Genomic DNA, 26,022 nt, shown 5'->3' with positions numbered 1-26,022 from the left:
TGGCCATCGGAACACCCCAGGGGCCTTTCAACCCTTGCTACCACCAACCACCACCACCACTCTCCCATCACTACCAGCGACCCTGTGCCCTTGGCTCAACAGTCAGGGCTCCCTCCTCCTCTTAAGGAGATCCCACAGCCTGTCTTCATTACTCACCCCCCTTCCCCCGCCCCCGTCATCCCATCCTCTGCTGAAACTGAGCACACTACAAATGCAGTTTGAGTTTCTCTCCATCCAGTCTGAAGGGAGGGTGGGAGACAGCTGTTTGCCACCCTCAGGCATGTGGCCCCCTCCGTCCTTTTTTCCTCTAAGGTTGGACTTCAACCTTCCTCTAGGTCACTGCAGGTGTCTGTCACCCTTCCTTGCTCACTTTCTCATCTTAAAAACATTTTTCGAGTTCCTGCCCGGAACTGGGCATCGGCATCCTTCATTTCACGGAACCCTCAAAACAGATGAGAACCCGGAGGAGGTTCAGAGAAGTTAAGTAACTTTAGTCCTGGCCACAGAGACGATGCACGAGGGAGCAGGGATGTATTGTGGGATGGCCCACACTGATTCCAGTGGGAAACCTTCCTCACCCTGGTCTTCTCAACTGGTCAGATGCACTGAAGGTCTGACCCTGAAGGGAAGGAGGGTGTGGCCGGGCCACCAAGCCCTGCTCGTTCTGTACCTGCCCCCTTTCCAATATTCTGATGGAGGGCATGGGCCTTGGCAAGAGTCCTGGGCCCCCGCTCCTGACCCAAGAAGAAGTGGTGCGGGGCGGGGAGAGGCAACGTGAGCTCGCGGCGTTCGCCACGGTGCAGACGGCGCGTCCCTAGTCCGGGTGTGCGGGAGGGGGCTACGGAGTCCCGGGCCCGGCGCTCCAGTCCGTTTTTTCTTGCGGATCGGGCAGGGGGGCAGGCCGGGGGTGGCGCCGGGGGATTCCCTCCCTCGTGCGAGCCGGGGACCGGCCCCTCTCCGGGCGCGGGGCGCAGAGCCCGGGCGGCGGACTGCGGGGGCCCGCGCGGGCGGCCCCAGCACCAATGCGCCGGGCGTGGCGCTGGCGACCGAGAGGGCGTTGAGCAACTGGGCGGCGGGCGGAGCGCGGGGCCGACGGCAGCGCGGGACCCAGTGGCCGCGCCCTCGCCCCTTCGGGCTGCCCCGCCGCGGCCACTGCGCCAGGTGAGTCCCGCTGCCCGCGTCGTCCGCCCCGGGTCCCGGGTCCCCGTCGGGGCGCAGCCGGAGCCGGGGAGGCAGCGCAGAGCCCAACCCCATCCCGTTGTCCCGCCGCACATCAGCCCGGGGCACCCCGCCCCGATTCCCCAACCGCGACCCTCCCGCCCCAGCCGTGCCCCCACGCACCCCAGCTGCAACCCAGCTGTGACCCAACCCTGACCCACACGACCCAGCCCCGCCTCGAGTCCCCAGCCCCAACCCACCCACCCTCAGCCGTGCCCCCACGCAACCCAGCTGCAACCCAGCTGCGACCCAGACCCACCTGGAGTCCCTAGTCCCGACCCACGCGACCCAGCCGCGACCCACGCACCCTAGCTGCGACGCAGCTGTGACCCAACCCCTACCCACGCGACCCAGCCTGGCTAGCGTCGACCGAGTCCCTCCTCCTAGCCCGACGTGGTAAGGCCCATGCGCTGTGCAGTGGCCTGGCTGAGAGAGGTGTGCTGCGGCCACCCAGGGGTGTCGAGATGGGCCCAGCTCAGGAGACCCGATCCTGCGTATTTGCAGTGCTCGTGGGGAGATCAGCCACGAGCTGGGGACATGGGGGTGGGGGGCAGCGGGTCCGCTTCCCGGGCACCTGTCAAGGCCTTGCTGAGAGAGAAGGGAGGATGAATGGATGTGAGCGCGGCAGGCGCACGCAGGGAGTGGAGCCTCTCTCTGCGCTCTGGGTTTGGGGCCGACCGGGTGGGAATAGTCCCCGCGCCGCGCCTGGTGTGCCTCTGCGATACCCACAGGTTCCATTGGCACGCACTCAGTCCCGCCCCCGCCCCGAAATACTTCGGCTTCTTCCTGGCAGCCGGTTGTTCCTCGGCCGGTGGCCGATCTTAGGGATGGGAGTGTTGGCTAATGAGAAGTCATCGACATGGTTTGCATTTTTGGGTCTGCATCCGACATCTGACGGAATACCAATTTATCCTAACAGTGTTGTTGCAGACAAGGAGGTGAAAGTTATCCCAACCCCCTACTCAGGCTGAGTTCCCGCCCTCAGCTCCACCCGCGGCTGAGTCCCCCCTCCCCAGCGTGAGTCCTCCCTGTAGGTCCTCCCCTCCCTGACCCATGTGACCTCAGTTTGTGATCTCTGGCCAGCTCAGCTTCTAGCCCCCAAGACGCTTCACCTGCCCTGGTCCATCCCCAGAGCCGTAGTGACCCACAAGCCTCAGCTCTCTGCAAAGGCCAGCCTCAGGACACTCAGAGCCGAGTAGCAATCTAGCTTTAAAATCTTCCTGTCTTTAACTCCACAGGACCATGTTTACCTGTAATCCAACCTTGCTCCTTCATTTGTGATGGGGTAAACGAGGGTCTAGGTGGGAGGGGGTGCGCAGTTAGTGGGACTCTGCCCTAGCCAGCAAGGCTGTTCTCACCAGCACCAATGCCACGGGCCTTGAACACTATCCACAGCTCTTTCCGGTAACAGGGTATAATGAACCCTCTAAAATGAACTTGGGAGCTGTAAGAGTTCAACACCCAAAGTAAATCAGAAACTATGGATACAAGGAGGGATATTTACAAGTCGGTCCTCTGCCCCTAGCTCTTCTCCCTGCCCTCCTCCACAGTGTCAGGGTCTCCTTAAGTACCCAGGTAGGAGCTGGAGTAGCTGGAGGGAAAGGGAACCCGGGAGGCAGGAATCTGTGGCCCTGGGGACTTGGTACACAGAGTCTCTGATCTAATTCACTCCTGCAAGATGTCAGATAGCCTGGAGATATTATGTCAATGTTTCCTGCCAGAGATCAGCTGCACCTTCATAGGGAGGACTGCACCTTCATAGGGAGGACTGCTCTGCCTTTACCCACACTGCTTTGCTCCTGTTGCTTATACTCCCCGGTATGGATGGACTTTTAGCTCGTTTGCCTTTTTGAGATAAAGATACACAGTGCCCAAAACATTTGAAATTCTTTCTGGGGGAAGCAGGCGCCCCCCTATGCCAATGAAATACACCTCTGCCCCGCCTCTCTATCCCAAGAAAGACAGGTTTCCAGGAGATCCCATGGGGGTTGGGAAGAAGTTCTCAGGGGCAGGGACTCCAGGGACCTGATGAGTATGGCAGGCTGGGAGGATGGAGAAGGAGTAGAGAGTGAGGAGGGCCAGGAAGGAGTTGCCATCAGCTGGGCTGCTCAGCCCTTGCCCTTGAAGTACCAGGCGCCATTCCGTGGGCGCCAAGAGTACAGACACATCCAGGAGATCCTTCCTGACTGGTGGACTCCACACAATGACACCAAAGTCAAAGACCCAGGCTTGACCCTAGACTTGTTGGAGTCAGTGTGTTTGCAAGCCCAAGGGCTGGCGGATCAGAGCTGCCTGGTCCTAACACCCTGACGGACACAGGCTTTCCTGAGAGGTGACAGCTTCAGGGCCAGGGCCACCAGCCACAGAGACATATGCAAATGTGGCAGTTGAGCCCCGGGGGGGGGGGGGGGTTCGCATTTAACTTAGCACCTAGATGATTCAGAAGATGTTAAATTCCTTTGTCCAGGGCCATAGGAACATTGACACACAATGAAACCTCATTCACAAAAAAAAATATTACTGCATTAACTGGGACCCCACTGTTACCCACCCTGTTCTGAGCAAGTTATAGATGAACTTGCCTAAACTATACCCAAGCCAGACTCTTGCAGGTTAGAGAGCAGGCTCCGAGATTCTAGACCAGTAACTCAAAGTAACACAGTTAATACGCCAACAGGGTTGGCCTTGCGGGTCAGGCAGGCTGACTCTGAAGTCCGTACCCAGGACCACCAGGGTCCACAGCTAGCCCCTTGGCTGGATCTCCATGGCTGTGGGGGCTGGAGTGTGACATAGGGGCTGGGAAGTTTTGGCATGAAGGACTTGGCGGGGGGGGGGGGGGGGGGGGGGGGGTGGAGCGGGGGGGGGGGAGCGGGGGGGGGGGCATAGGCAGTGGCAGCTGACCGGGCACCAGAGGTGGGGGGGGGGCATCTCCCGCTGGCTCCAGCACCAGCACCAGGTGGGATCCATCAGGCTCATGTAAACACTTCTCACAGGCAGCTTAACCACTTGAGTGTGTCTGGCCTTCAAAGCCAGCGGGAGAGGCCGAAGAGGGAGGAGGGAGGAGGGAGGTACCGAACTCCCTCTGGGGGTAATGATTTATCTCCAGTGCAGGTGGGCGCTGCTGGGGCCTCTCTGGGAGGCCAGGGGGGTAGACTGGGCACAGAGGAGCTGAAGGGGAGAGAAGAGAAGGCTGGAGGCTCCATGCTAGTATCTCAGATTTCTCATTAGTAAGCCAAAACAACTTAGAGCGAGCGAGCGGAGAACCAATCCCCATTTCACAGATGCAGAGCCTGAGGCTCAAGGGGGAGAAATGACTGTTCCAAAGACAGCTAGCCCCTGGGCAGAGCCTCCCGGGGGAGCAGGTCAGATGCTCGCCCTGGGAGCCTAAGTGGGTGTGCTGGTGCGCCTTCTAGGCCGTGTGCGGGCGAGCGAGCCTCTGTTGTGAGTGTATGACCCTGTGAGTGGGAACGGAGCTGTCACCGGTGCTCCTTCGGTAACCCTGAAGCTCAGATGCGTCGGGCAGGGACGGGTGCCCCTGCCCCCACCACCCTGGCCACTGGGTCCAGAGCCCTGGCTCTCTCTGGGCTGGGGGATTATCGCCATTCTCTGTGTTTCTGGCCAGGGCGGGCATTGCTGCCGTTTTTATCCCCTCACAAAAGCCAGGCCCGCCCAGCCTGCTGTGTCAGAGTTTCTGTGGCTGGGGGGGGGGGACCCTCACTTCCTTTTCTCCCTCCAACCCCAGAGGGCCATGCAGAGTCTGCCTGCTTGCCAGAGGCCACTGCTCTAACTTCTGGATTGGGACAGGTGAAAGGCACATGGGTGATTCAGCACCAGGAAGAGAAAGCTGAGGAGTCACTCACAGGAGGACAAAGAGAGCTCCTTTTCAAATGTCAGGATATTCTTGCAGCATGAGGTCTGTAGGGTAGACTTAAAGAAGGACTTCCACTTAGAACTAGCCATTATTAGTCAGAGGAGGCCAGCTGGTTTAATGTGGGTATTCGTTGTATTCCAGTAACTCATGTTGCTGGCCCCAGTGTTGGGATACAGGATGCTTGGAGATAGGAGGATGAGGTTTCTTCCTCAGGGGTGCCTGGTAGGGAGGTGTCCAGACCTCCTGAATTCTACAAAGTCCAGGGCAGGGAAACCCAAAGGAAGCGAGGAGGTATAAATTAGGGGTTACAGGCACCATGGACCTAACCCTTCTCTCTCCTTACCCACAGGTCTATCTTGGGGGTAGTTCTCTACTGAAGTAACAAGACTTCCCATGTGACCCTCTGAGGTGGTTTCAAGCAGGACCTCCCTTTGTCGGACCGATGGAGAACCCCGCTCCATAACTGCTCAGTCCGCAGCTGAGAGTATGGAGGATTTGGGCTGCAGCCCAGGCTTGGGCCTCCTGCCACTGAGCCAGCCTCAGAGCCTTTAGCAAGAGACCACCCCTCCCGCCAGGGGCCCGGGGCTGGCCAGTGACTATGCGGCTTGGGCTGTGTGTGGTGGCCCTGGTTCTGAGCTGGACACACCTCGCTGTGGGCAGCCGAGGGGTCAAGGGCAAGAGGCAGAGGCGGAGTGAGTACCTACTGGGCTGAGCCTTGGTGTGGGCGGGGCCGGGGACCTGTGATGGCTGTTTCATTCCTGCCTGCTTTGTGAGGGCTGCGGATTATCCGGTGGGCGGTTTCATTTGTTGAGATGTACTGGGCTGTAAACCTCTCACTATGGACCTTTTCCTCCTCTTTGAGATCTGCTTTCTGGCTCAACGCCTCTCTAGGAGGCCCTTTGACCCAACACCACTTTTGTAGGGTATCCATGGTGATGCTTCCTGCTGTGGAGAGAGTCCCTGCCTGAGATACCCCCCCCAACCCCCCCCAACCCCCCCCCATCCCCGCTTCCCCCATCCAGGCTCAGGCCTTCAGGGCACCTCTCTGAACTGCAGCCCTTTGGACAGGGGGCTCTGCACAGCTGGGCAGCAGGCACCCAGCTTCCCTTGCTAGAAGGCAGAGAAGGGTAGGTGAGTTTCTCCAGTAACTTAAACCTGTGGGATTCCCGGAGCTGGAGCCAGCGCGCCCTTCAAAGAGGGCAGCTTCCAAGACAATGACCTTCCCATGTAAGGCGTCCTGCAAGAGTTCTGAGCATAAGAAAAGCCCATAGTCCCAGTGCTGGGGACTGGGACAGGATTGCCATGGCTGATGCCAGAGTTTGATGGAATACAGGGAGAGAGACCCCTGTTTTAAAAATCAAAACTAGGGGTTGGGGATTTAGCTCAGTGGTAGAGCTAGGCAAGCGCAAGGTCCTGGGTTCGGTTCTCAGCTCTGAAAAAAAAAATCAAAACTAAAAAAGAAAGAACAGGGTGGGTAGATTGCTCAGTGGTTAAAAGTGTTCACTGCTCTTGCAGAGGACCTGGGTTCCGTTTCCCAGCGCTCATGATGGGCAGCTCACAACTCCAGGGGTATGACACCTCTGAGTTCTGTGGACACCTGCACTCATGTGCACATACCCCTCCCCCACACCCACATACATAAGCTTAATTAAAAATAAATATGAAAGAAAGGAAAGAATGGCAAGTCCAGTTTTCTTTTCTTATTTGAGACATAATCTTGCTACGTAGCCCTGGTTGGCCCAGAACTCTCTATGTGGGCCTCTAATTCACATTCATCCCCCTGTCTCAGTCTTCCTAATGCTGGGTTTGCAGTTATTCGTCATAGAGCCCAATGAGCCGGGTGTCCTTTAAAACAGTTTGCTAAAGTGCAAAGTTAACGTGTCAACTTCCTGGCCTGACGCAGGCGTCCCTTACGCTCCGCTCAACAGCTGCAGTTATGGGAGCATCGTGTGTGCCGGGAGTGGCCAGCGTATGCTAGTGACCCTGCCAGAGAGTTGGGTGGGGGCCTCCGGCTCCCAAGGCCTTGTCCCTCTTTCGAGATCCCCCATCAAGGACTGTCATGTCATGCAGGCAGGAAGTCTTCCCGAAGTCTCGCCCAGTTCCCCCTTGCTTCACTTTTCTCATGGGACTGATGTCCGCAAGCCAGAGAAGGCTGAGGGCCAAGGCTCTCCCCAGGAGGGAGGCTCAGGGAATTGGTGAAGCCAGAAAACCACCAGCTTAACAAACAGTTAGGGACGGTGAGGTTCCAGCGGCAGCAGTGAGTCCTCTCACACCCCTCCCCACGTCTCTGTTGTGGCCAGTGTTTTGGACTCTGTGGGCCAGATGCAGTTTAGTGGTTTATAATCAGTCTCCATTATTTCCGAAATGACATAGAGATGATGAGACAGGGTGGAGGCGGGGAGCAGGCCACTCGTGGAACAGGCACAGCGATCTTGCTCACCCACAGGGGATCACATGCCCACTGACACAAGGGGTCATCAGACCCGGGTCCAAGGCAGAGGAACTGACGCACACGCAAGCTCTGAAGTGGGATTTAGTAGGCCAGCTTCTAGACATGGCTATCAAACGTAGCTATTTCCATAGGCTTGACTTTGACCCAGCCACAGTGGGCAGTTTGTGCATCGGCTTGTATTCCTGGTGCATGTCAGGATGCAGGGCAGGGCAAGGGAGCGCTCTGTTGCTATGAGGGTCACCAGGCCTGAGGGTGTGTGCCGTCAGTTGGTACTTGTTGCTTGGTGATCCTGCAGCACTCCCTGTGAAGCTGTGATGTCACTGCACAGAGGCACAGCCAGACATCTAGGGGATGACAGATAGCAATGGGGTACACCGCTGGCTTCTTCATGTGCTGGGGACAGGACCAGGGCCTCAGGCATGCACACCCCAACCTCGGATGCATATGTAGACGTTACGTGTATTTATATATGTAAAAATAGTGTGTGCCTGTGTGTTCGTGGGGGGAGGGTGCTAGGACACTATTATTGGAGGGTGGCAGTCAGAGGACAGTCTTCAGGGGTCAGTCTTTACCTTCGCCCCTTGCCTGAGACAGGATCTCTTCACTGCTCTGAGCCAGGCTACCTGGTCTGTGAGTATCAGGACAGTCTTCTCCCATTTTCCACACAGGTGTAACAGGACTAAAGATGCTTTTGCTATGGGGTCCAGCCTTTACATGGGTCCTGGGGAATCCAAAATCAGGCCATCAGGCTTGTGTGGCAAGTACTTTTATCTGATGAGCCATCTCCACAGCCTATTTTTCTTTTTCTTTCTTTCTTTTTTTTAAAGAACTTTTTATGTATTTATGTATGGATTTATTTATTGGGGTGGGGGGGTTTCAAGACAAGGTTTCACTGTGTAGTCCTGGAACTCAGCATGTAGAAACTCACTGAGGACTGCCTGCCTCTGCCTCCCGAGTGCAGAGATTAAAGGCGTGTGCCACTACTGCTTGGCTTAAAGCATTTTTTGTACGACATAAGGTCCCACTCAGACTTCATTTTGTGCTTTGGTCTCTGGGCATCGGGGAAGGGAAGAAGGAAAGCCAGGGCATGTGTGGAAGGGCATCGGGCAGCGGCCCCCTGAGGAGGCGGCTTGATGTGCAGAGGAGCCTTTGGCTTTTGCCTGACCGCCACCCCTCTTGGGCCTGTCAGTCAAACTCCAGCAGCCACTCGCGAGGTCTGATTGGTTCTCTGGTGGTTTGAACCTGGACATGGGTGATCTTGAGGTCTGAGAGATGGTCTCCCTGTATGGAGCGGGAGAGAGCAAAGAAAGGACATCCGGTTGGCCTGGGTCATGAAGCTCAGGGAAGCCCTCCTCCCGCTCACCGAGGAGCCTCTTCTTCCCTCTTTCTTGCCTCCCGCCCTCTAGGGTCTCTGAATCTCTCTTTCTTGCCTCCCGCGCTCTAGGGTCTCTGAATCTCACTAAGCTCTCTTTCACCCCAGCTCTTACACCCAGAGCACTTTCCCTTGGTTCCTTTTCCTATCTGATTCCAGGACTCCCTACTCAGCCCTGCCCTGAGCCCTTCCTACCCCTTCTCACTGCCTGGCCCCAGTCTGGCGCCGGCATCTCTCACTGCGCATGCTCCAGTCCCGCCCCCTCATTCAGTCCTTTCTCACTCCTTGGAAACAACACTGAAAATCAGTGGATACAGCCATGATGGTGAAAATCTGTAATCCTAGCTCTTGGGAAGTTGAGGCAGGAGGATTGTTGATTGTTATGAGTTAAAGGCTAGCCTGGGCTACATAGTGAGCCTAACCTGGACTACAGTGTGAAACCCTGTCTAAAAAGAAAGGAGGAAGAGAAAGCTCCTCACCTATGGCAGATGGAGCTTGAAAAGGACTTGGGACGGGGAAGACACCGGTCAAGCCTGTGTTGTGAAACTAGGGAGCACAGCATCTGAGAGAGGAGCTGGGGAGGACTTGAGTGTCTGCTCTAGAAGTGGATGAAGCCAGAAGGAGCCGGGAGCTGGTTAACCACAAACTTCAGGGAGTGCAGGGCACTTAGCTCTCCCAACCCCCACGGTGGGCTCTGTCCCATAGGAAGCCAGCACCCTTTGGAATGGAACCCCCACTGGTTGGGATGAAGCTTCCCACCGTTGGCATGGAGTCCCTGCACCCGGTTGCCTAGGGCTGCATGCAAGCTGGGGAGTCCCTGCTGCAGGGAGGAGCAGAGACCAGCTGGCCTCCCTGCCAGGATAAGGAGTCTGGACTTGCCCTCTCTTAAGCTGCAGCTGGGGAGAGGCCACCAAGAAGCTTCCAATGGAGAGCTGGGCCAGCCTTTGGGAAGGCAGGGAGAGAGCATGCCGAAGGGCAGCTGGCCCCTTGAGAAACAGTGAGGATCTACACCAAACTCCCTTCGAGTTAGACTCCCAACCCCCATGGGCTCAGTGAACAAGCAACAGATAGCCTCTGGTCCAGGGAATGCAGGATTAGACCCCACTCCAAGAAGGGCCCATGTTACCTTTTCCTGCTTTCCTTCTCTGGGCCTCATTCCTCATCTTCTACCCACCAACATGCCTCGGGCCTCTCTTACTGAATCCCGCTGTTCCGAAGCTGGAGTTCACCCCACAAACGCTGTCGCTGTCACCGTCCCCACAGACTCCCTCATTGACCTAGCCCACCTGAGTTCCCCCATGTGCCCAGCACTCTCTACACTCCAGTGGATGCTTGCTACCGTCTTACGCCCACCACACACCCTCCTCGAGACCCCACACCACACACTACCCTCGGCCCAACACTAGAAAGCTCCACCCCTTGTGAGTCTCAATCCTTCCCTGGACTCCTGTTCAGAAACAAGACAGATTCTGCCCTCCCGGGCCCTTTCTAGTGAGGAGGAGACATCTCAGCAGAAAGAGCAACAAGAGATTATGTCTATTATCCAAGAGATTATATCTACCATGATGGATTCAGATGTTAGGGAAAGGTGACCACAGGAAAAGACCCCATCCAGACTTGCAGGGAGGTGATCAGGGAGGACTTCCTGGTGGAGAGAAACAGTTCTGAGGCTGTGAAGGCTGCAGAGTGTTCTCGGCTAATGGGCTGACTTAGACAAAGGCATAGAAGATCGAAAGAGCGGTGTGTTTTGGGAAATGGTTACTGCTTGGGGTTGGGTTGAGGAAGGAGGTGGGTGGGATTACCTCAGGGAAACTTTCTGGCTCACTGGAAAGTAGGTCTTACTTTTAGAAGTGATACAGTGTTTCAGGCAGAGGTGGGAGGTCACCACATGTTTGGTGGTAGCGGGATGCTTGGCAATGAGACTGTTGGGAGCTGGAGGAAGTACGGTGGCGAGGAGGGATCATGCACAGGAAGCGGAGTTTCAGGGAGGGGCTAGCTAACAAGGCCATCATAGCAACAGCAGCGCCCTTCATCCCTGGCTGAGGATTGAACCTGGGGCCTCATATATCCTAGGCAAGCCTCTACCACTGGGGCCACATCCCCAGTCTGCCACTAGAGACTGAATGGGTTTTACATCGGGTTGACTGAGGCCAGAGGCAGAAACAGTATGATGGAGGCACAACCTTGCCTGTCTGACCAGAAAAGGGGGCTTGAGGATCTGGAGAGATGGCTTAGCAGTTAAGAGCACTGACTGCCCTTGCAGAGGACCTGGGTTCGATTCCTAGTGCCCATATGTCAGTTCACAACCATCTATAATTCAAGTTCCAGGAGACCCAACACCGTCTTCAGGCTTCCAGCACACACATGGACAGAGATGTCCATGCAGGCAAAACCTCCATACACATAATTTTGTTTTTAAATATGCCCAAGAAGCAAAGGGTTCCAGAGCAGAGGCAATAGAGGGTCAAGTGGGAAAGGCTGTTGTCTTCTCTAAGCACCTTCCCCTCCCTGAGCCTGAGAGGCCTCCCCAGCTAGGCTGACAGCCCAGGGCCCAGTCATCACAGAGAGTAGCTGGAGGGACTTGTGTCTGGTCCCTTTCCTCACCAGTGGGACAAAGCTTTGTCTTCCTCTGGGGGCACTCTGGGACACTCAGCACATTAGGGCCTTTGCACAGGCTGTTCCTCCTGGGAGGCATGTGCCCTTCCCCTAGGCAGCTGGCTGAGTGAGTGCCCACCACTCCTCCTCCACTGTCACAGTGCCAATTCTGCCTCCTAGTGCTGGCTAGACCGTTAGCACCATACCCTAGCATTCAGCTCCCAGCAGTCCTGGGATCCTGTTAGCTGTGCAGTGAATGGTGGGGGATGAAGGAGCCTCTGCTTCCCCTTTGCATTTTTTTTTTTTAAGACCAAGTCTGAAATAGCCCAGGCTCCTGAGAAAGATCTTAAACTTCTGATCCTCCTGCCTCCACCTCCTGAGTGTTGGGGTTACAGACTTGCACTACCACACCTGATTGATGCAATGCTGGGGTTGGAGCCCAGGCTTCATGCATGCTAGGCAAGCCCTCTACCCACCCAGCTACAGCCCCAACCCCTCCCCTCTTGTATCCTCTACGCATCCCCCAACACACACATCCTCTTCCTTGGGTCCTCCATTCAAGTTCACATTTCCCTGTGTGAACACCAGTCCTGCCTCCATGGAGCCCCCTCCTCCAGCTGTTCCTTCCCTCCCTGCCACTCCCCAGATGCCCTAAGCTGAGAGTGTCACGGGACTCCTGTTCCACTCTGGTAAACATCCCTTGGTTCACCAAGCTGACCCCGCACCTGAGCTTCCAAACCATCATGCCAGCTTCTGGTTCCTCCTCTAACCCAGCCAATCCCGCCACTTCATCTCTGGATCTTGACCCTCCCACTCTTCAGGTCTTCACTCCATCAATTTCTCTGCCTCTGAATCTTGGCATCCTATCCCTCCTCTCCCCTCTCTTCCCCTCCCTCTCCATTCCTTCTCCTCTCTCTCCTCCCCTTTCCTTCTTTCTTGCTCTTCTTCCTCCTTTTCTTCCTCTTCTTCCCCTCACCCCTTTCTTTGACACAGGGTCTCGCTCTGTACCCCATGATCCGGAGCTCATGGCAACCTTCCTGCCTCGGGCTCCTGAGTGCTAACATCACTCTCATCCTCTGACTTCATTCTACTTTATTCTGGAAGCCTTCTCGTCCACTCACTCCCCCAGATCACTGGAGTTTGGCTGTTTTCCCCTTCTCAAAGTCACAGGCAGTGACTACCAATGGTCCAGCCTTGTAGACATGTTTCAAAGCTACGTGGCTTGGCTGCCTCCTACTCAGCTCTGTTCCCCCTTTTAACCTGGTTCCTCTCCCACTCTGCCAGCTCCCACCTCCCCAGTATCCCCCCTCTACCTCTTCCCAGGCCCTTCTCCCTCTGCTTCTCTGAGGAGCACAGGGGCTGCCGGGACATGGCCTGAGAGCTTCATCACTCTACCCTCACACTGGAGATTTTACCAGCACTGACCCCACCTCCCTGCTGCTCCTCCGCGGTCACTCTTCTTGAGAGCATACTTCCTCTTTAGCTTCCTCTGTTCCTTTTACTCCTCACTCCCTGCCCTCTGCACCTCCTGTATTGACTCCCAGTGTGGTTATCAACTGTCCCTGTTGCTGAGTCCTTCCTTGACTGGGGCGTTCAGCTTGTTGGTACCTCCCTCTTTGGAAGAGCACCCTCTTCCTGAGACTCCTGTGAGGCAGGATGGGTTTCAGGATCCTTCTCAGTCTCCCACTTGGGTTCATCAAGGCTAACCTCTTCCTTCCTCTATGCTTCCCCCTCTCTGGACCCATTTACCATCTCACAGACCTGCTGGTCTTTCCGTCTGTCCATGGAGTGGCTTGTTTTGTTTTGTTTGGGGTTTGTGTTTTTTGTTTTGTTTTGAGGCAGGATCTCATGTAGCCTAGCTGAGCCTAGCTTAGAACTTGCTGTGTAGCCAACCCTGGCCTTGAACTCCAGATCCTCCTGCCTCTACCTCCCAAGTGCTGGGACTATAGTCCTGCAACAGCATGCCTGGTGTCCCAACTTGCCTCAGATGGCTGTTTCCACTATCAATCTACTGACAAACGTCATCTCTTGAGCTGCAGACCCACAGGCCCCACTGCCTGATGGCCACCTTTCCTGAGTGTCCCACAGGAACTGGCCACTCAGCATGCCCAAGCTCCTTCTCCTCTCCCCACCCAAGCCCGCTCTTCCGGGATTTCTGACCCAGTGGAGGGTCAAAGATTACTCGGTTATCCAAGTTCCGTGTCTCGAAGTCCCCTGAACTCGTGTTTTGTCCCACACTCACACCACATGCAACCCAGCACCTGGTCCCTGGGACCTGCCACCCGCAGATCTCAGGTCTGTTTGCCCCTTTCCCAGCTCTTGGCCCCGCCCCAGCTCACCGCTTTTTGAAGCTAGTTCTCACTAAGTATCCTAGTGAGATTGGAAATCCTCAGACTGGAAATCCTCCTGCCTGAGCTTTCAGGGCGGACAGCAGGTGAGTGATACCGCTCGCCTTCCCTGCTTGAGAGTTTTTTTTTTTTTTTTTTAAACTAACTTTTTTTTTTTTTTTTTTAAAGATTTATTTATTTATTATGTATACAGTGTTCTGCCTGCATGTGTCCCTGCAGGCCAGAAGAGGGAGCCAGATCTTATTACAGATGGTTGTGAGCCACCATGTGGTTGCTGGGAATTGAACTCAGGACCTCTGGAAGAACAGCCAGGGTTCTTAACCTCTGAGCCATCTCTCCAGCCCCCTGCTTGAGAGTTTTAACCTGGGCATCTTCCTGCTTCCTCCTTGGCCACCTCTTTAGCCCCTTGTCCCCCGTCCTGAGGGGGACCTTCTAAAGTGAAGTCCTGACCACGGCTCCTGTCGGCCTCCCTGGCTGACTTTGAGCTGGTATCTGTGTTCCTTCTATAGGTTTGAGGTTCTTCCTGGTTTGGCCCTCTTCTCTTTCAGCTTCCCGTGTTAACATTCTTACCGTGTTCCTGCTAATCTGACCCTGGGTGTGGCACACTTTCTTAGCCAATACCAACATCCACTGTGAAAAACGCAGTGTGACAAGGTTGAGTGGACAGTGAACACTGGGGTGATGCTATGCAAATGTGTTCTTTTGTTTGGTTTTCTAGACAGGGTTTCCCTGTGTGGCCCTGGCTGTCCTGGAACTCACTCTGTAGCCCAGGCTGGCCTCAAACTCACAGAGATCCACCTGCCTCTGTCTCCCCGAGTGCTGGAATTAAAGGTGTGCACCACCACCACCAGGTGCAAATATGCTCTTAACAGAGAGGCCAAGAAGAGAGAATGAATGTTGAAATCTTGCTATCAAGAGCTGAGCCTCATTGTGCAGGCCCAGCATCCCAGGACTTGGGAGGTTGAGGAAGGAGGCTTGAAAAGTTCAAGGTTAGCCTGGATCTATAAAGCAAGTTCAAGGCTAACCCGGGCAACTTAGTGAACCCCTATCTCTAAGTAAAAAGTAAAAAGAGGGCTGGGGATGTGGCTCAGTGGTAAACTGATTGCCTAGCACTCAAAGGCCTTGCATCATTCCCCAGTGCTGAAAACAAAAACAAAGGAATAAAATCCCCCCTGCCAGGGGACACCCCATTGACGCAAAAGCCAAAAACCAGAGTGAACATTCATTTCCGAGACAAACAAGACAGTGACTCAAAGGCCCCTCCATGAAGTGGAAGCAGTCCCTAAACTCTCCAGTGACCCACACACTTGGCTCACAGCTGACGAAGGCCCAAAGACTCCGCAGGGTTGCAGCGCAGCAGCGCGAGGCATAGCTGCCCCTTCAGTGAGCACGCCAGGCCGAAACGAAAGCAATGTTTCATTTTACCAACTCAGCACCACTGACTCCGTGCAAACAAGTTTCACATTAAAGAAGTCATCAAGCTGCGCTCTGGGTTTCCGCGCTCTCTTGAACAGCCTCCATCTGCCTTTCGTATGACTGTCTTCCCCATGCCTGGAACACACACTGGCTCAGTAATTTAACCTCTTCATCTCCTCATCTCGAAGAAAAGAGGGTTGGTAATAATAACGTGCTGGGCATGGTCGCGCACACCTGCCATCCCAGCACTTGGAGGCAGAGGTGGGGAAACGGCTTCAAGTTCAAGGAAGCCTGGGCTACATAGCAGTTCCAGGATAGCTTCGGCTACAGTGTGAGACCCTGTCTTGAAAGCCAAAGAGCGAAGCTGGGGAAGCAGCGTGATCGGCAGAGAGGACTTGCCTAGCATGCACAAGGCACTCTGGTTAATCCCTAGAGCTTCATAAAACTAGATGTGGTGGCACAAACCTGTTATCCCAGCACTCAGGAAGTAGAAGCAGGAGGAGCTAGAGCTCAAGGCTAGCCTTGGCTACACAGAGACTTTGAGGACAGCCTGGGCTACATAGTGGACCTTTTCTCAAAATACAAACAAAACACTGGACATAGTGATGCACACCTTTAATTCCAGCACTTGGGAAGCAAAAGTAGATGGAGCTCTGTGAGTTCAAGGCCAGCCTGTTCTACAGATTAAGTTCAAGGACAGTCAGGTTTCATAGTATAGACCCTGTCTCAAAAAGACAAAAGCAAGATGGAGGTTAATCCCAGCACTCGGGAGGCAGAGGCAGGTAGATCTCTGAGTTCGAGGCCAGCCTGGTCTACAAAGCGAATTCCAGGACAGCCATGGCTACACAGAGAAACTCTGTGTAGCGGGGTTTGAAAGCAAACAAAATAACTCTTCCCTTAAAAAAAGAAAGACTTAAAAAGTAAATAAAAATTGAAGTGTAAAAGCAGAGCCAGCAAGATGACATTGCCAAGCCTGACCTGGGACCCAGATGGTAGAAGGAGAGACCTGAAAGTTGCCCTCTGACCTCTCCATATGCACAGTGACACACTCACACACACTCACACACACACACACACACACACACACACACACACTAAACAAACAAACAAACAAATGTTAAAACAGAAAGTAAACAGGGACGGCGAGATGGCTGAGACGGTAAAGGCTCTTGCTGCATTAGCCTGACTACTGGAGTTGGATCCCCAGATTTCATTTAGAGGTAGAAGGTTGTCCCCTGACCTCCACACAAGTGCAGTCGCACACACAGGCACACCTACCCCCTCACCTACCCTACCCACAACCACAACCACAACCACTACTACTAGAAATAAAGCCCAAAGTCCAAATGCACTGGGGAAGATGGCTCGGTGGGTAAGAGCACATGCTCTGCAAGCATGAGGACCAGGGTTTGAATCCACAGCTCCCACATGAAAGAAAAGCAAAAACCAGACAAGGCTGTGCATGCCTGTAACCCTAGCATTGTGGGGCAGAAGACAGGCAGATCATGAGCACTCACTGGTCAGAGAGCCTAGCCAAAATGGCCGTCTTCAGGGCAAGTGAGAGACCCTGCCTCACAGCAGTGGAGCAGAGAGTGGGGGAGAAAGAAACTCAGTGTCCTTCTCTGGCCTCTGTATGCATGCACCTGAGGGTGCACAGCTGCACCCTCACGTGCACGCACCATAGCACACTTAAAACAAATAGGCAAGCAATTCCGTTTATAGCACACTTAAAACAAATAGACACACAATCCCGTTGAGATGCAGTTCAGGCACTGGTTCCAGGTCTCACCTGCAGCAATCACCTCCCCTGCCCCCCCCCCCCTACCGCCCACATCCTCTGTTAACATCTAGAAGATTCCTATGCAAAGGGTGCTTGAAGGGAAACACTGCTCACAGGACTGAAGCTCCTTAGTGTGATACAGACAGAAGACACCTTATCCCCCAACATTCCCGCCCCAAATTATCTGCGCATTCCCTTGCCCCTCTCTGGTCCTGTTCGTCTCAGGACCCTTATTTCTACTCTCTGAAGGACAAATTCCTACTGATCCTTCAAGAAGGGACACCGTGGCACCTCCTTTGAGAGTCCTTTCTCTTCTCTCTCCTCCTCTTTTTCTTTTCTCTCCCTTCTTCTTCCTCTTCCTCCTCCTCCTTCGACAGTCTTCTTACTAATATATTGCCCTAGCCTGGCCTCAAACTCATAACCTCCTGCCTGGAATACTGGGATTACATGCATGAGCCATCATGTCGGCCTTTCCTGGACTCTTGAGTCCATTGTTGCTGGTTTGGGGCTGCCAGCCCTCACGTATGAATAGGTGTCTGCCCCGCTGAAGGCCAGTCCCTCTACAAAGAGGCCCAGTTTAATTTGACATTTGACCTCTGAGCACACCCTGAATGGGGCACATGGAAGGTGGTGGGTGAGTGGGGGTTGAACAGTTAATGAAGGGACAGAATGAAAGCTGAGTCTCAGGGCTGTTGTGGAAGGTCACACTGCCTTCAAGGAAAGCACCAAACCAGGATGTTTCAATCTCAGCATCACAGATGTTTTAGACCACATGGTTCTTTTTGTCCAGGGCTGGCCCACATAATGGAGAATGCTTACGGTCTTCTCTTTACTCCCTTGATGCCCAGTAGCAACTGTTTCCTCTGGTCATAATGATCAAAAAAGTCCCCAGGGACTGGGGAGATGGCTCAGCAGTTAAGAGCACTTATTGCTATTGTAGAAGACCTGGGCTTAGTTCCCAGCACCCACATGATGGCTCACAATCATCTGAGGCCTTCCTCTGACCTCCGAGGGCACCAGGCATGCACATGGTGCGGATATATACACGCAAGCAAAACACTTATACATATAAAATTAAAATAAATCTGTTTTTTTTAAAGTTCCTAGGGTTGGGGATTTAACTTCATAGAGTGCTTATCTTAAATGTACAAGGTCCTGGGTTTGGTTCCCAGTATCACAAAAATCAGATGTGGTGGCATCTACTTGGGATCCTAGCATTCAGGAAGTGGAGGCAGGGGGACAGAAGTTCACTGTCATCTTCTGACTTCAAGAGACTCATTCATAAAAAAAAAAAAAAAAAAAAGGTTGATCAAATGTCTCCTAGGAATCTCTCAAGTTGAGACCACTGTTCTAGGCAGAGGTTACTGTAGTTGTCTTTCTCCTTAGAACTTTTAATCCAGAATCCCTCTTGATCTTAAAACTTTATCAGCAATTGAAAAGCTTCCTTGGGTACCTGAGGCTGAAGTTTCCTCCCTTGGAGAGAATGAGGATAAGTTCCGGGAAGGTACAGGTTGAGTTTCATCTCTGGGGATAAAGAACAAGTGTATAGACTTCAGGATGTGCTGGGGCAGTAAGAAGTTGGTGGTGCAGATCTAGGCATCTACACTCGCTACTTGCTTAGGGCTCTGGGCTTGTGCCTAAGGCAGCCTTTGCAGGGAGCTGTTCGCCCAGCCCCCTGCCTCTGAGATACACATTCCCTTTGTGCAATGAAGCCCCCAAAGGCTCGCCCCCATCTCTGTGAGAACCTGGACATTTGCGGTTTCCCCTACAGCCACCTTCTCATCCTTACTCTGCCCTGCAGTCAGCGCTGAGGGGAGCCAAGCTTGTGCCAAGGGCTGTGAGCTCTGTTCAGAAGTCAACGGCTGCCTCAAGTGCTCGCCCAAGCTGTTCATTCTGCTGGAGAGGAACGACATCCGCCAGGTGGGCGTCTGCCTGCCGTCCTGCCCGCCTGGATACTTTGATGCCCGAAACCCCGACATGAACAAATGCATCAGTGAGTGTGGGGGTGGGGATGGAGAGGCCCTGCTTTGAACTAGTTAGTAATGGCCGGTGAGTAGTGTAGAGGGGGCACAGGAAAGAAGATGAGGCTCGGGTTGGGGATTTAGCTCAGTGGTAGAGCACTTGCCTAGCAAGCGCAAGGCCCTGGGTTCGATCCTCATCTTTAAAAAAAAAAAAAAAAATGAGGCTCTTGTTTCAAAGGTACAGGCAGACAGCCTCCTAGATGCTCCACCCACGATCCCACTGGGTACAAACCAGAACTCCACCCTCCTCTCCCGGTATCTGCACCTACCTCTGTTCCCACAGGTCACTCTGACTGTCCCAACTCATCGGTCAAGTCAGTCTCTCACTGTGCTTCCCAACCCACTCACTCATCACAACTCAGCCACTGTTCCCCTCCTGCCCGTTGCCATATCTAGACTCCCAACACCTGTCTCCTACACCGTTTCCATAGCCTGTCCACCCAGCCCACCCTCTGCACTGCAGCCACCAAGATGTTTTCGAGGTTTACAACCTGGCACACATGTTCCTGCTGCTAGTGGCAGCTCTACCCTGGCTTCAGGGAACCCCGTCTGGCCACTCTGCTTTTTCATGGCTCCCCTTGGCTTCTGGCTCTGCCTTTGTCACCCCAGCCACAGCACCCACCATGTGTTGCAAGACACATGCTGCCCTGTTCCCATCCCGTCCCTGTAACTACAACTGGGACATTCGGGGTGGGGGAGCACCCAGTGAACCTGTACCTGTGAGCCATACCAGTGTTTCCTCCCTCAATTCAGTGCCTTGGACTGTAGAACTAACTCATTTCCAGATCTCAGATCACTGAGCCTCACAAAAGCCTTTGGAGGGAGGCTGGGCAGGAGGGGCCGTAGGTTCTTAAAGCTGATAATTTAGAGCCATGGAGGGGAGATGCCTGGTGCCAGCGCAGCCTTCTGAATTCTGATCTCAGCTTGGTTACTAGCTCGATGTATGACCTTGAGTGTATCTCAGCCCCCTGACAGCTCATCCTTAAATTGGGAGTGCTAGTCCTTCCTCCTTGGGTTGTTGGGAAACACACCTATAAACCTGGTGTCTGGCACTCAATAAATGGGAGCTGCTATTGTTATTTTGGTTCTTATTGTACTGGCAACCAAACCCAGGAATCTAAGCATCTGGTGGGGGTAGCGGGAGGCAGGGTAGGGCAGGAGTAAGGGAGGCAAAGTTGAAATTAAGCCACCGGGAGGAAGGTACAGAAGGAGGTGGGTGGGTAGCTCAATGAGGTGAGGTGGGCCCTGGGAGTTGCCCTCTTGGTCTTCAGGGCATTTGGAAAGAGGGGGTTCCTGGATGTGCCAGAGTCTGGTAGGCTGGCAGCTGGCACTTCTAGTGCCAGAGACTGGGAGGAAGCCAGTACCTCCCAGTCTGGGAAGGGGAGATGGTGGAAGGCCTGTCTGTTCCCAGCCAAGCCCTGTTCTGCCCACCTCCCGCAAAGGAGGGAGCTGGCAGAAGGAGGGAGGGAGGGACCCGGGAGTCCAACCCAGGGGTTCCTGGAACTTGGTTTTGCACAGGGAGAGGAATTTGCCCTGGGATTGCGCCCACTCTTCTGAGAAGATTCTTTCTGCCCTGGGCAGGAAGAGATCCAATGCTGGGGTGCTGGGGTGCCCAGCAATATGAGAAGGGGTGCCACACAGGTGCTGCCTGGGGGTTCATCCTCCCATTCAGTCCTACTCTTTTTAGAAGGGCCCTAGGATGCCATGGGATGCTGAAACCGTCCTCTCTGTCTCCACCAAGCCCGGAAGGCCCCTCCTCCCAGAAACCCTTGGGCCTCATCTTGGGTTCCAGGATCTGAGACTTCGTTTGGGTTCTGGTTGGCTGTTGTTGGCAAGAGTCCCAGTCAGTACTCAGAAGTGACTACTTAAGCGTCCTCTCAGCCCCCTCCCCCTTTGAAAGATTCCTCCGCAGGAATCCCAACTCTAGACCAAGATCTTGACCTCTGTGAGTGGCTGTGAGCAGTAGGCTTTGGGGCTGGGGATAAAAGAATGTACCCATCCTAGCCTGGGCAAACTCCATTCTGCTCCTGTCCTCAGAATGCAAGATTGAGCACTGTGAGGCCTGCTTCAGCCACAACTTCTGCACCAAGTGTCAGGAGGGCCTGTACTTGCACAAGGGCCGCTGCTACCCAGCCTGTCCCGAGGGCTCCACCGCAGCCAACAGCACCATGGAGTGCAGCAGTCCTGGTAAGGAGGGGTGCCAGAAGCAGAGGACCCAGAGCCCAGAGCAGAGAGCTTGATGGAACTCAAAGAGGTTGATGGCCACCGGGCGGTGTGGGGCACGCCTTTAATCCCAGCACTCGGGAGGCAGAGGCAGGTGGATCTCTGTGAGTTCGAGACCGGCTTGGTCTACAAAGTGAGTTCCAGGACAGGCTCCAAAAGCTACACAGAGAGACCCTGTCTCGAAAAAACAAAAAACAAACCAACAAAAAAAAGAATGAAAGAAAGAGGTTGATGGCCACAGAGTGAAAGGGCGGGGCAAGAGAAAGCTCACCTTTCGCAACCACATTTTGGGGTTCTTTCTTTGTGCCCTCTGCCTCTGGTCTGTAGAACTCACACCTGAGGTCTGGACTGAGATTGGGTGGGTGGGTGGGTGTGTGGGTGAGGGTTCCTTGGGGCACTCGGGGGTGGGGGTGGGGAGGGCTTTGCCTCTTCCTTCCCTCCCTCCTACCTCACCTCCTGTCAGCACAATGTGAAATGAGTGAGTGGTCCCCGTGGGGGCCCTGCTCCAAGAAGAGGAAGCTGTGCGGTTTCCGGAAGGGATCGGAAGAGCGGACGCGCAGGGTGCTCCATGCTCCTGGAGGAGACCACGCCTCCTGCACTGACACCAAAGAGACCCGGAAGTGTACAGTGCGCAGGACGCCATGTCCTGAGGGTGAGCTGCAGCCTCTGCCTATGGGGTCAGCTATAGCTACGTCCTGCCGGATCTCCCATGCTGTGCAAACTGGGGGCCTATCCAGGCTGAGGACAGTGCCCTGAGATGCTCTGTGGCAGAAATTAGAAACTTCTGTGGGGCATGATCCCTGTCCCATTTCTTCTGGATGTTCATTCTAGAAAGGCCCTGGGAAAACGGAGGGGGTCGGGGTGGGCTAAGCCCCAGAGACTTGGACCCATTCAGACAAGGCCACAGAGCCTGAAGTTGGCAACAAGGTAGATGCTGCCCACCCTGCCTGGTCTCAGGGGTAGCCTTGTGGGTGGCAGGGAGTAGGGACTGTTCCACTTGTTCTGATACCTTCACTGAACAGCCAGGAAATGCTCTAGGTCTTTGGAGTCCAAGGACTGAGGCGAAGGAGGGTGGCTGGTGTGCACTGTGGAGTGGGGTGGAGACAAGTCTCTAGGGACTGTTTCTTGTACTCATGCTATAAGGTCCCCTGAAGAGACTGCAGCCAGAAGAGGCTCCTATTGCCTTCCCACCCAGCTTCCTTGCCATGACCTTCTGAGGACCCTTGGGCACCTTTGTTGATTTTTCTTCACTATGTGATTGTTGCAGGGCAGAAGAGGAGGAAGGGGGGTCCAGGCCGGAGGGAGAATGCCAATAGGCATACGGCTAGGAAGAACAGCAAGGAGCCAGGTGCCAACTCTCGGAGACACAAGGGGCAGCAGCAGCCACAGCCAGGGACAGCAGGACCACTCACGTCAGTAGGACCCACCTAGGCACGGTGACCAGTCTCCAGATCTGTGTGGAAGAGTCTTGTGCTGTACTGCATAATGAGAACTTTCCAGAACTGGAGCATCTGGGACAGCAAGTCCACACATTGTCCACTCACCCACCCATCCGTCTCTCCATCCATCCATCCATGCATATCCAGGCACACATATGGCCACATCAGAAAACATCAACACACACACACACACACACACACACACACACATTCTTGAGGTCACCGAAGATACTTCCATCCTGTGGCCTAGCTGTACCCACTCAGTTTATGATGCTCTCAGAAGATGCTCGGAACCTTTCCTAGCATCTGAACCTAAACTTCAAGGAGTGGAACCTTCTGGAGGAATTGCTGGGACAGTGCCTGCCAGGTGGATGGCAGACTAGAGCCAAAGCTGAGCAGCTGCCAAGGGGGAGAGTGCTTTCCCCGGTCCTGAGTGGCACTCCCAGCTGCGTGACTTGATTGTTGGAGATGAGAGTCATTTCACATCCGTGGTACATGTCGGGGATGACCTGACTTGGAAACTGCTTAAAGGTTTATTTCAAATTAAAAAGAAAAAAATGCTGTCCATTCATTTTCAGGGTATGAGGTTTAGTGGGTACACATAGGAACAAGGAGAGATGGAGCCTAATTTTAAAAGCCCTCTAATAGCCTTATGGCTAACTTTATTGATACCTAGAAGATGGTCACCAGGTTCTCTGCATTTTTTTAAAGATTTTAAAACATTTATCTGAATGAATGTGCGCCTGTGTGAGTTTATGTGCACCGTATGCATGCGGGTACTCAGAGAAGCCAGAGTTGCAGGAGGCTGTGACCTGCTGGTGTGGGTGCCGGGAACTGAACCCAGATCCTCAGCAAAAGCAGCAAGTGCTCTTAATCGCTCAGCCATCTCTCCAGACCCATCTGCATTCTTGTTAATCAGAATGTGGTCTGTGGGCCAGCTGTGACCTTGTTGGCAAGCAGCTTGTTGAGAATGAGACTCAGGTGCCGTTCCAGACCAAGTGTGCCACAGCCTGTTAGCCAGGCTCCAGGTGATTGGCACACACATCCTAATCAAGAAGCACCACCTCGATTCCTTTGTAGAAGTAAGTACAGGCCGGCTCCGTGGGAGGACTTCCATCTGGGAGGTCAGGGTCTGTGTACCAAAGGGTACTCCTGGGGGAGGGAGAGAGCAGGTTCTCTGACAATGTTTGGGGACTGCCCTGACCAAAGGTACAGGGGTGGGTGGAGTGACTTCGGGTGGCATTCTGGTATCTGCTGGCATTACTGCAAACCAGACTCTGGACCAAGTGGTTGGCTTCCCGAGAGGGTCAGACTCCGCCTTCTCTCACAAAGCTCAGGGGATGATGGGAGAGACAGATGTTCATCAAATGAAGGTGCAGGCAAGACCCCACGTGCAGACAGAGGGAGTCCAGGGCAGGCAGATTCACGGAGCTTGTGAAAGTGAAAACAAAATAAAACAAACAAACAAAAAAACAGTGAGACAAAAATCAAAGACTTTTAGCCGGGCAGTGGTGGTGCACGCCTTTAATTCCAGCACTCAGGAGGCAGAGGCAGGTGGGTCTCTGTGAGTTCAAGGCCAGCCTGGTCTACAGGGTGAGTTCCAGGACAGCCAGGGCTGTTACACAAAGAAACCTAAGATCAAAGACTTTATCCCAGGGTGGCTTCTCAGAACAGGAGAGATTTGCAACCAGCTCTGAAGAATGAGAAGGATTTAAGATAAAGATTAAAGTCTTGGGCCAGCAAGAGGGCTCAGCCAATGAAGGTACTTGCCACCAAGCCAGAGGATCTGTATCTGATCTGAGACTCATATGGTGGAAGGAGAGAAGTGACTCTCTTGAAAGTTATCCTCTGACCTCCACATGCGCACAGAGACACGGATACACACACACACACACACACACACACACACACACACACACACACACACACAATCAGTAAATAAACAATGTAATTTTTTAAAATCTTCAAAAATTTTTTAAAAGGTTAAAGTTCTTAAGGGTGGAGAAGACAGAAAAAGATTTAGTTATGAAGCCACCGACCATACCTGGGGGTCAGTAGTAGGTCACCTGCATGGCATGCTTAAGACTCCAAAAGTAATGCTCAGAACCACCAGAACAAATAAACAAATATAAGCCAAGACCGCGCTGCTCGCACTTGCCATCCCAGCACTTGGGAGCCAGAGACAGGAGGATAGAGAGTTCAAGGTCATCCTCAACTACATAGTGAGAATGAGGCCAGGTTGAGTTGCATGAGACCTTGTCTCAAAAAACCCACTAGCCAACCAAGCAAAGAAATAAAAAGCAAGCTAGGGGCTGGAGTGAAGAATTCAACTGTTAAAAACAGAGGAACTGACACACTCTTCTAAACTCTTCAGGCACCTAAACACACACACACACACACACACACACACATCAAACCAGCAAACTAAAGAAAGTGAGTGAGATATCATCACAAAAGACATCTTGTCTTTGGGGCAAAGGGGGTCTACAGGGAGCTGTGGGGAGGGATATCAGATAAGCAGCTCCCAGGGTATCGAGGAACCCTGGGTGGCCTGTGTTTCTGAAGCACTGGCTGCTGTTGCCTGTATGTCATTGGATGCTCTGGGTTCCATTCCTGATTACGGAGGCATCAGGGTGTGGCAGAGCGGGGCTGCTCCTTCAGTGGCTCCAGGAGGCAGAGAGAAAGCCTGACCAAGGAAAGGCAGTATAGAGCAGTGTGTCCAGAAGACATCTGTGAGCCACATGGAATTTCAAATTGCCTAGGAGCCACAATGCATCTAGCCCAACATTGGTTTCCTAAGCAAATACAGGCAGAATACTGTCTTTTTGTTGTTGCTTTGTTTTTCAAGACAGAGTTTCTCCAGTGTAGACCAGGCTGTCCTGGAACTCACAGAGATCTGCCTGCCTCTGCCTCTGAGGTACTGGGATTAAAGGCATGTCATCACCGACCATAGTATGTCATCAACATAAATGATTATTAGAGAAATCGTTCACGTTTTTAACTAAGTCTCCCACATTCTGTGCATATGTTTGTACATATAGTATAATATCATTCTGTTGCTAAAATTATTGCCAGAAACTTAAATTGTATTTAGACTTCCTACAAACCAAGACTGAGGGAAGCAAGAGATTTGCATACTCAAGTTGTTTTAGGAATAATTCTGCAATAATTAAATTGAATATTTTTAAGTTTTTTTTTTAAAGATTTATTTATTTATTATGTATACAGAACAGGGCGCCAGATCTCATTACAGATGGTTGTGAGCCACCATGTGGGTGCTGGGAATT

General features: G+C 53.5%; 1 protein-coding gene across 1 annotated transcript; it reads left to right on the top strand.

Annotated features, from left to right (window-relative positions):
- The first annotated feature begins 1,077 nt into the window (after positions 1-1,077).
- Rspo1 (R-spondin 1) lies at positions 1,078-23,315 on the top strand. The gene is made up of 6 exons (XM_052717599.1): positions 1,078-1,161; positions 5,439-5,781; positions 18,854-19,045; positions 21,111-21,260; positions 21,760-21,948; positions 22,564-23,315. The coding sequence occupies exons 2-6, from the start codon at positions 5,688-5,690 to the stop codon at positions 22,725-22,727; spliced, it is 789 nt and encodes a 262-aa protein (XP_052573559.1). The 5' UTR covers positions 1,078-1,161; positions 5,439-5,687; the 3' UTR covers positions 22,728-23,315.
- The last annotated feature ends 2,707 nt before the right edge of the window (positions 23,316-26,022 follow it).

This window comes from Peromyscus californicus, unplaced genomic scaffold (assembly GCF_007827085.1).
Source record: "Peromyscus californicus insignis strain IS unplaced genomic scaffold, ASM782708v3 Scaffold_5__1_contigs__length_169319896, whole genome shotgun sequence".
NCBI classification, from domain to species: Eukaryota; Metazoa; Chordata; class Mammalia; order Rodentia; family Cricetidae; genus Peromyscus; species Peromyscus californicus.
This window is presented reverse-complemented; position numbering and strand designations above follow the sequence as displayed.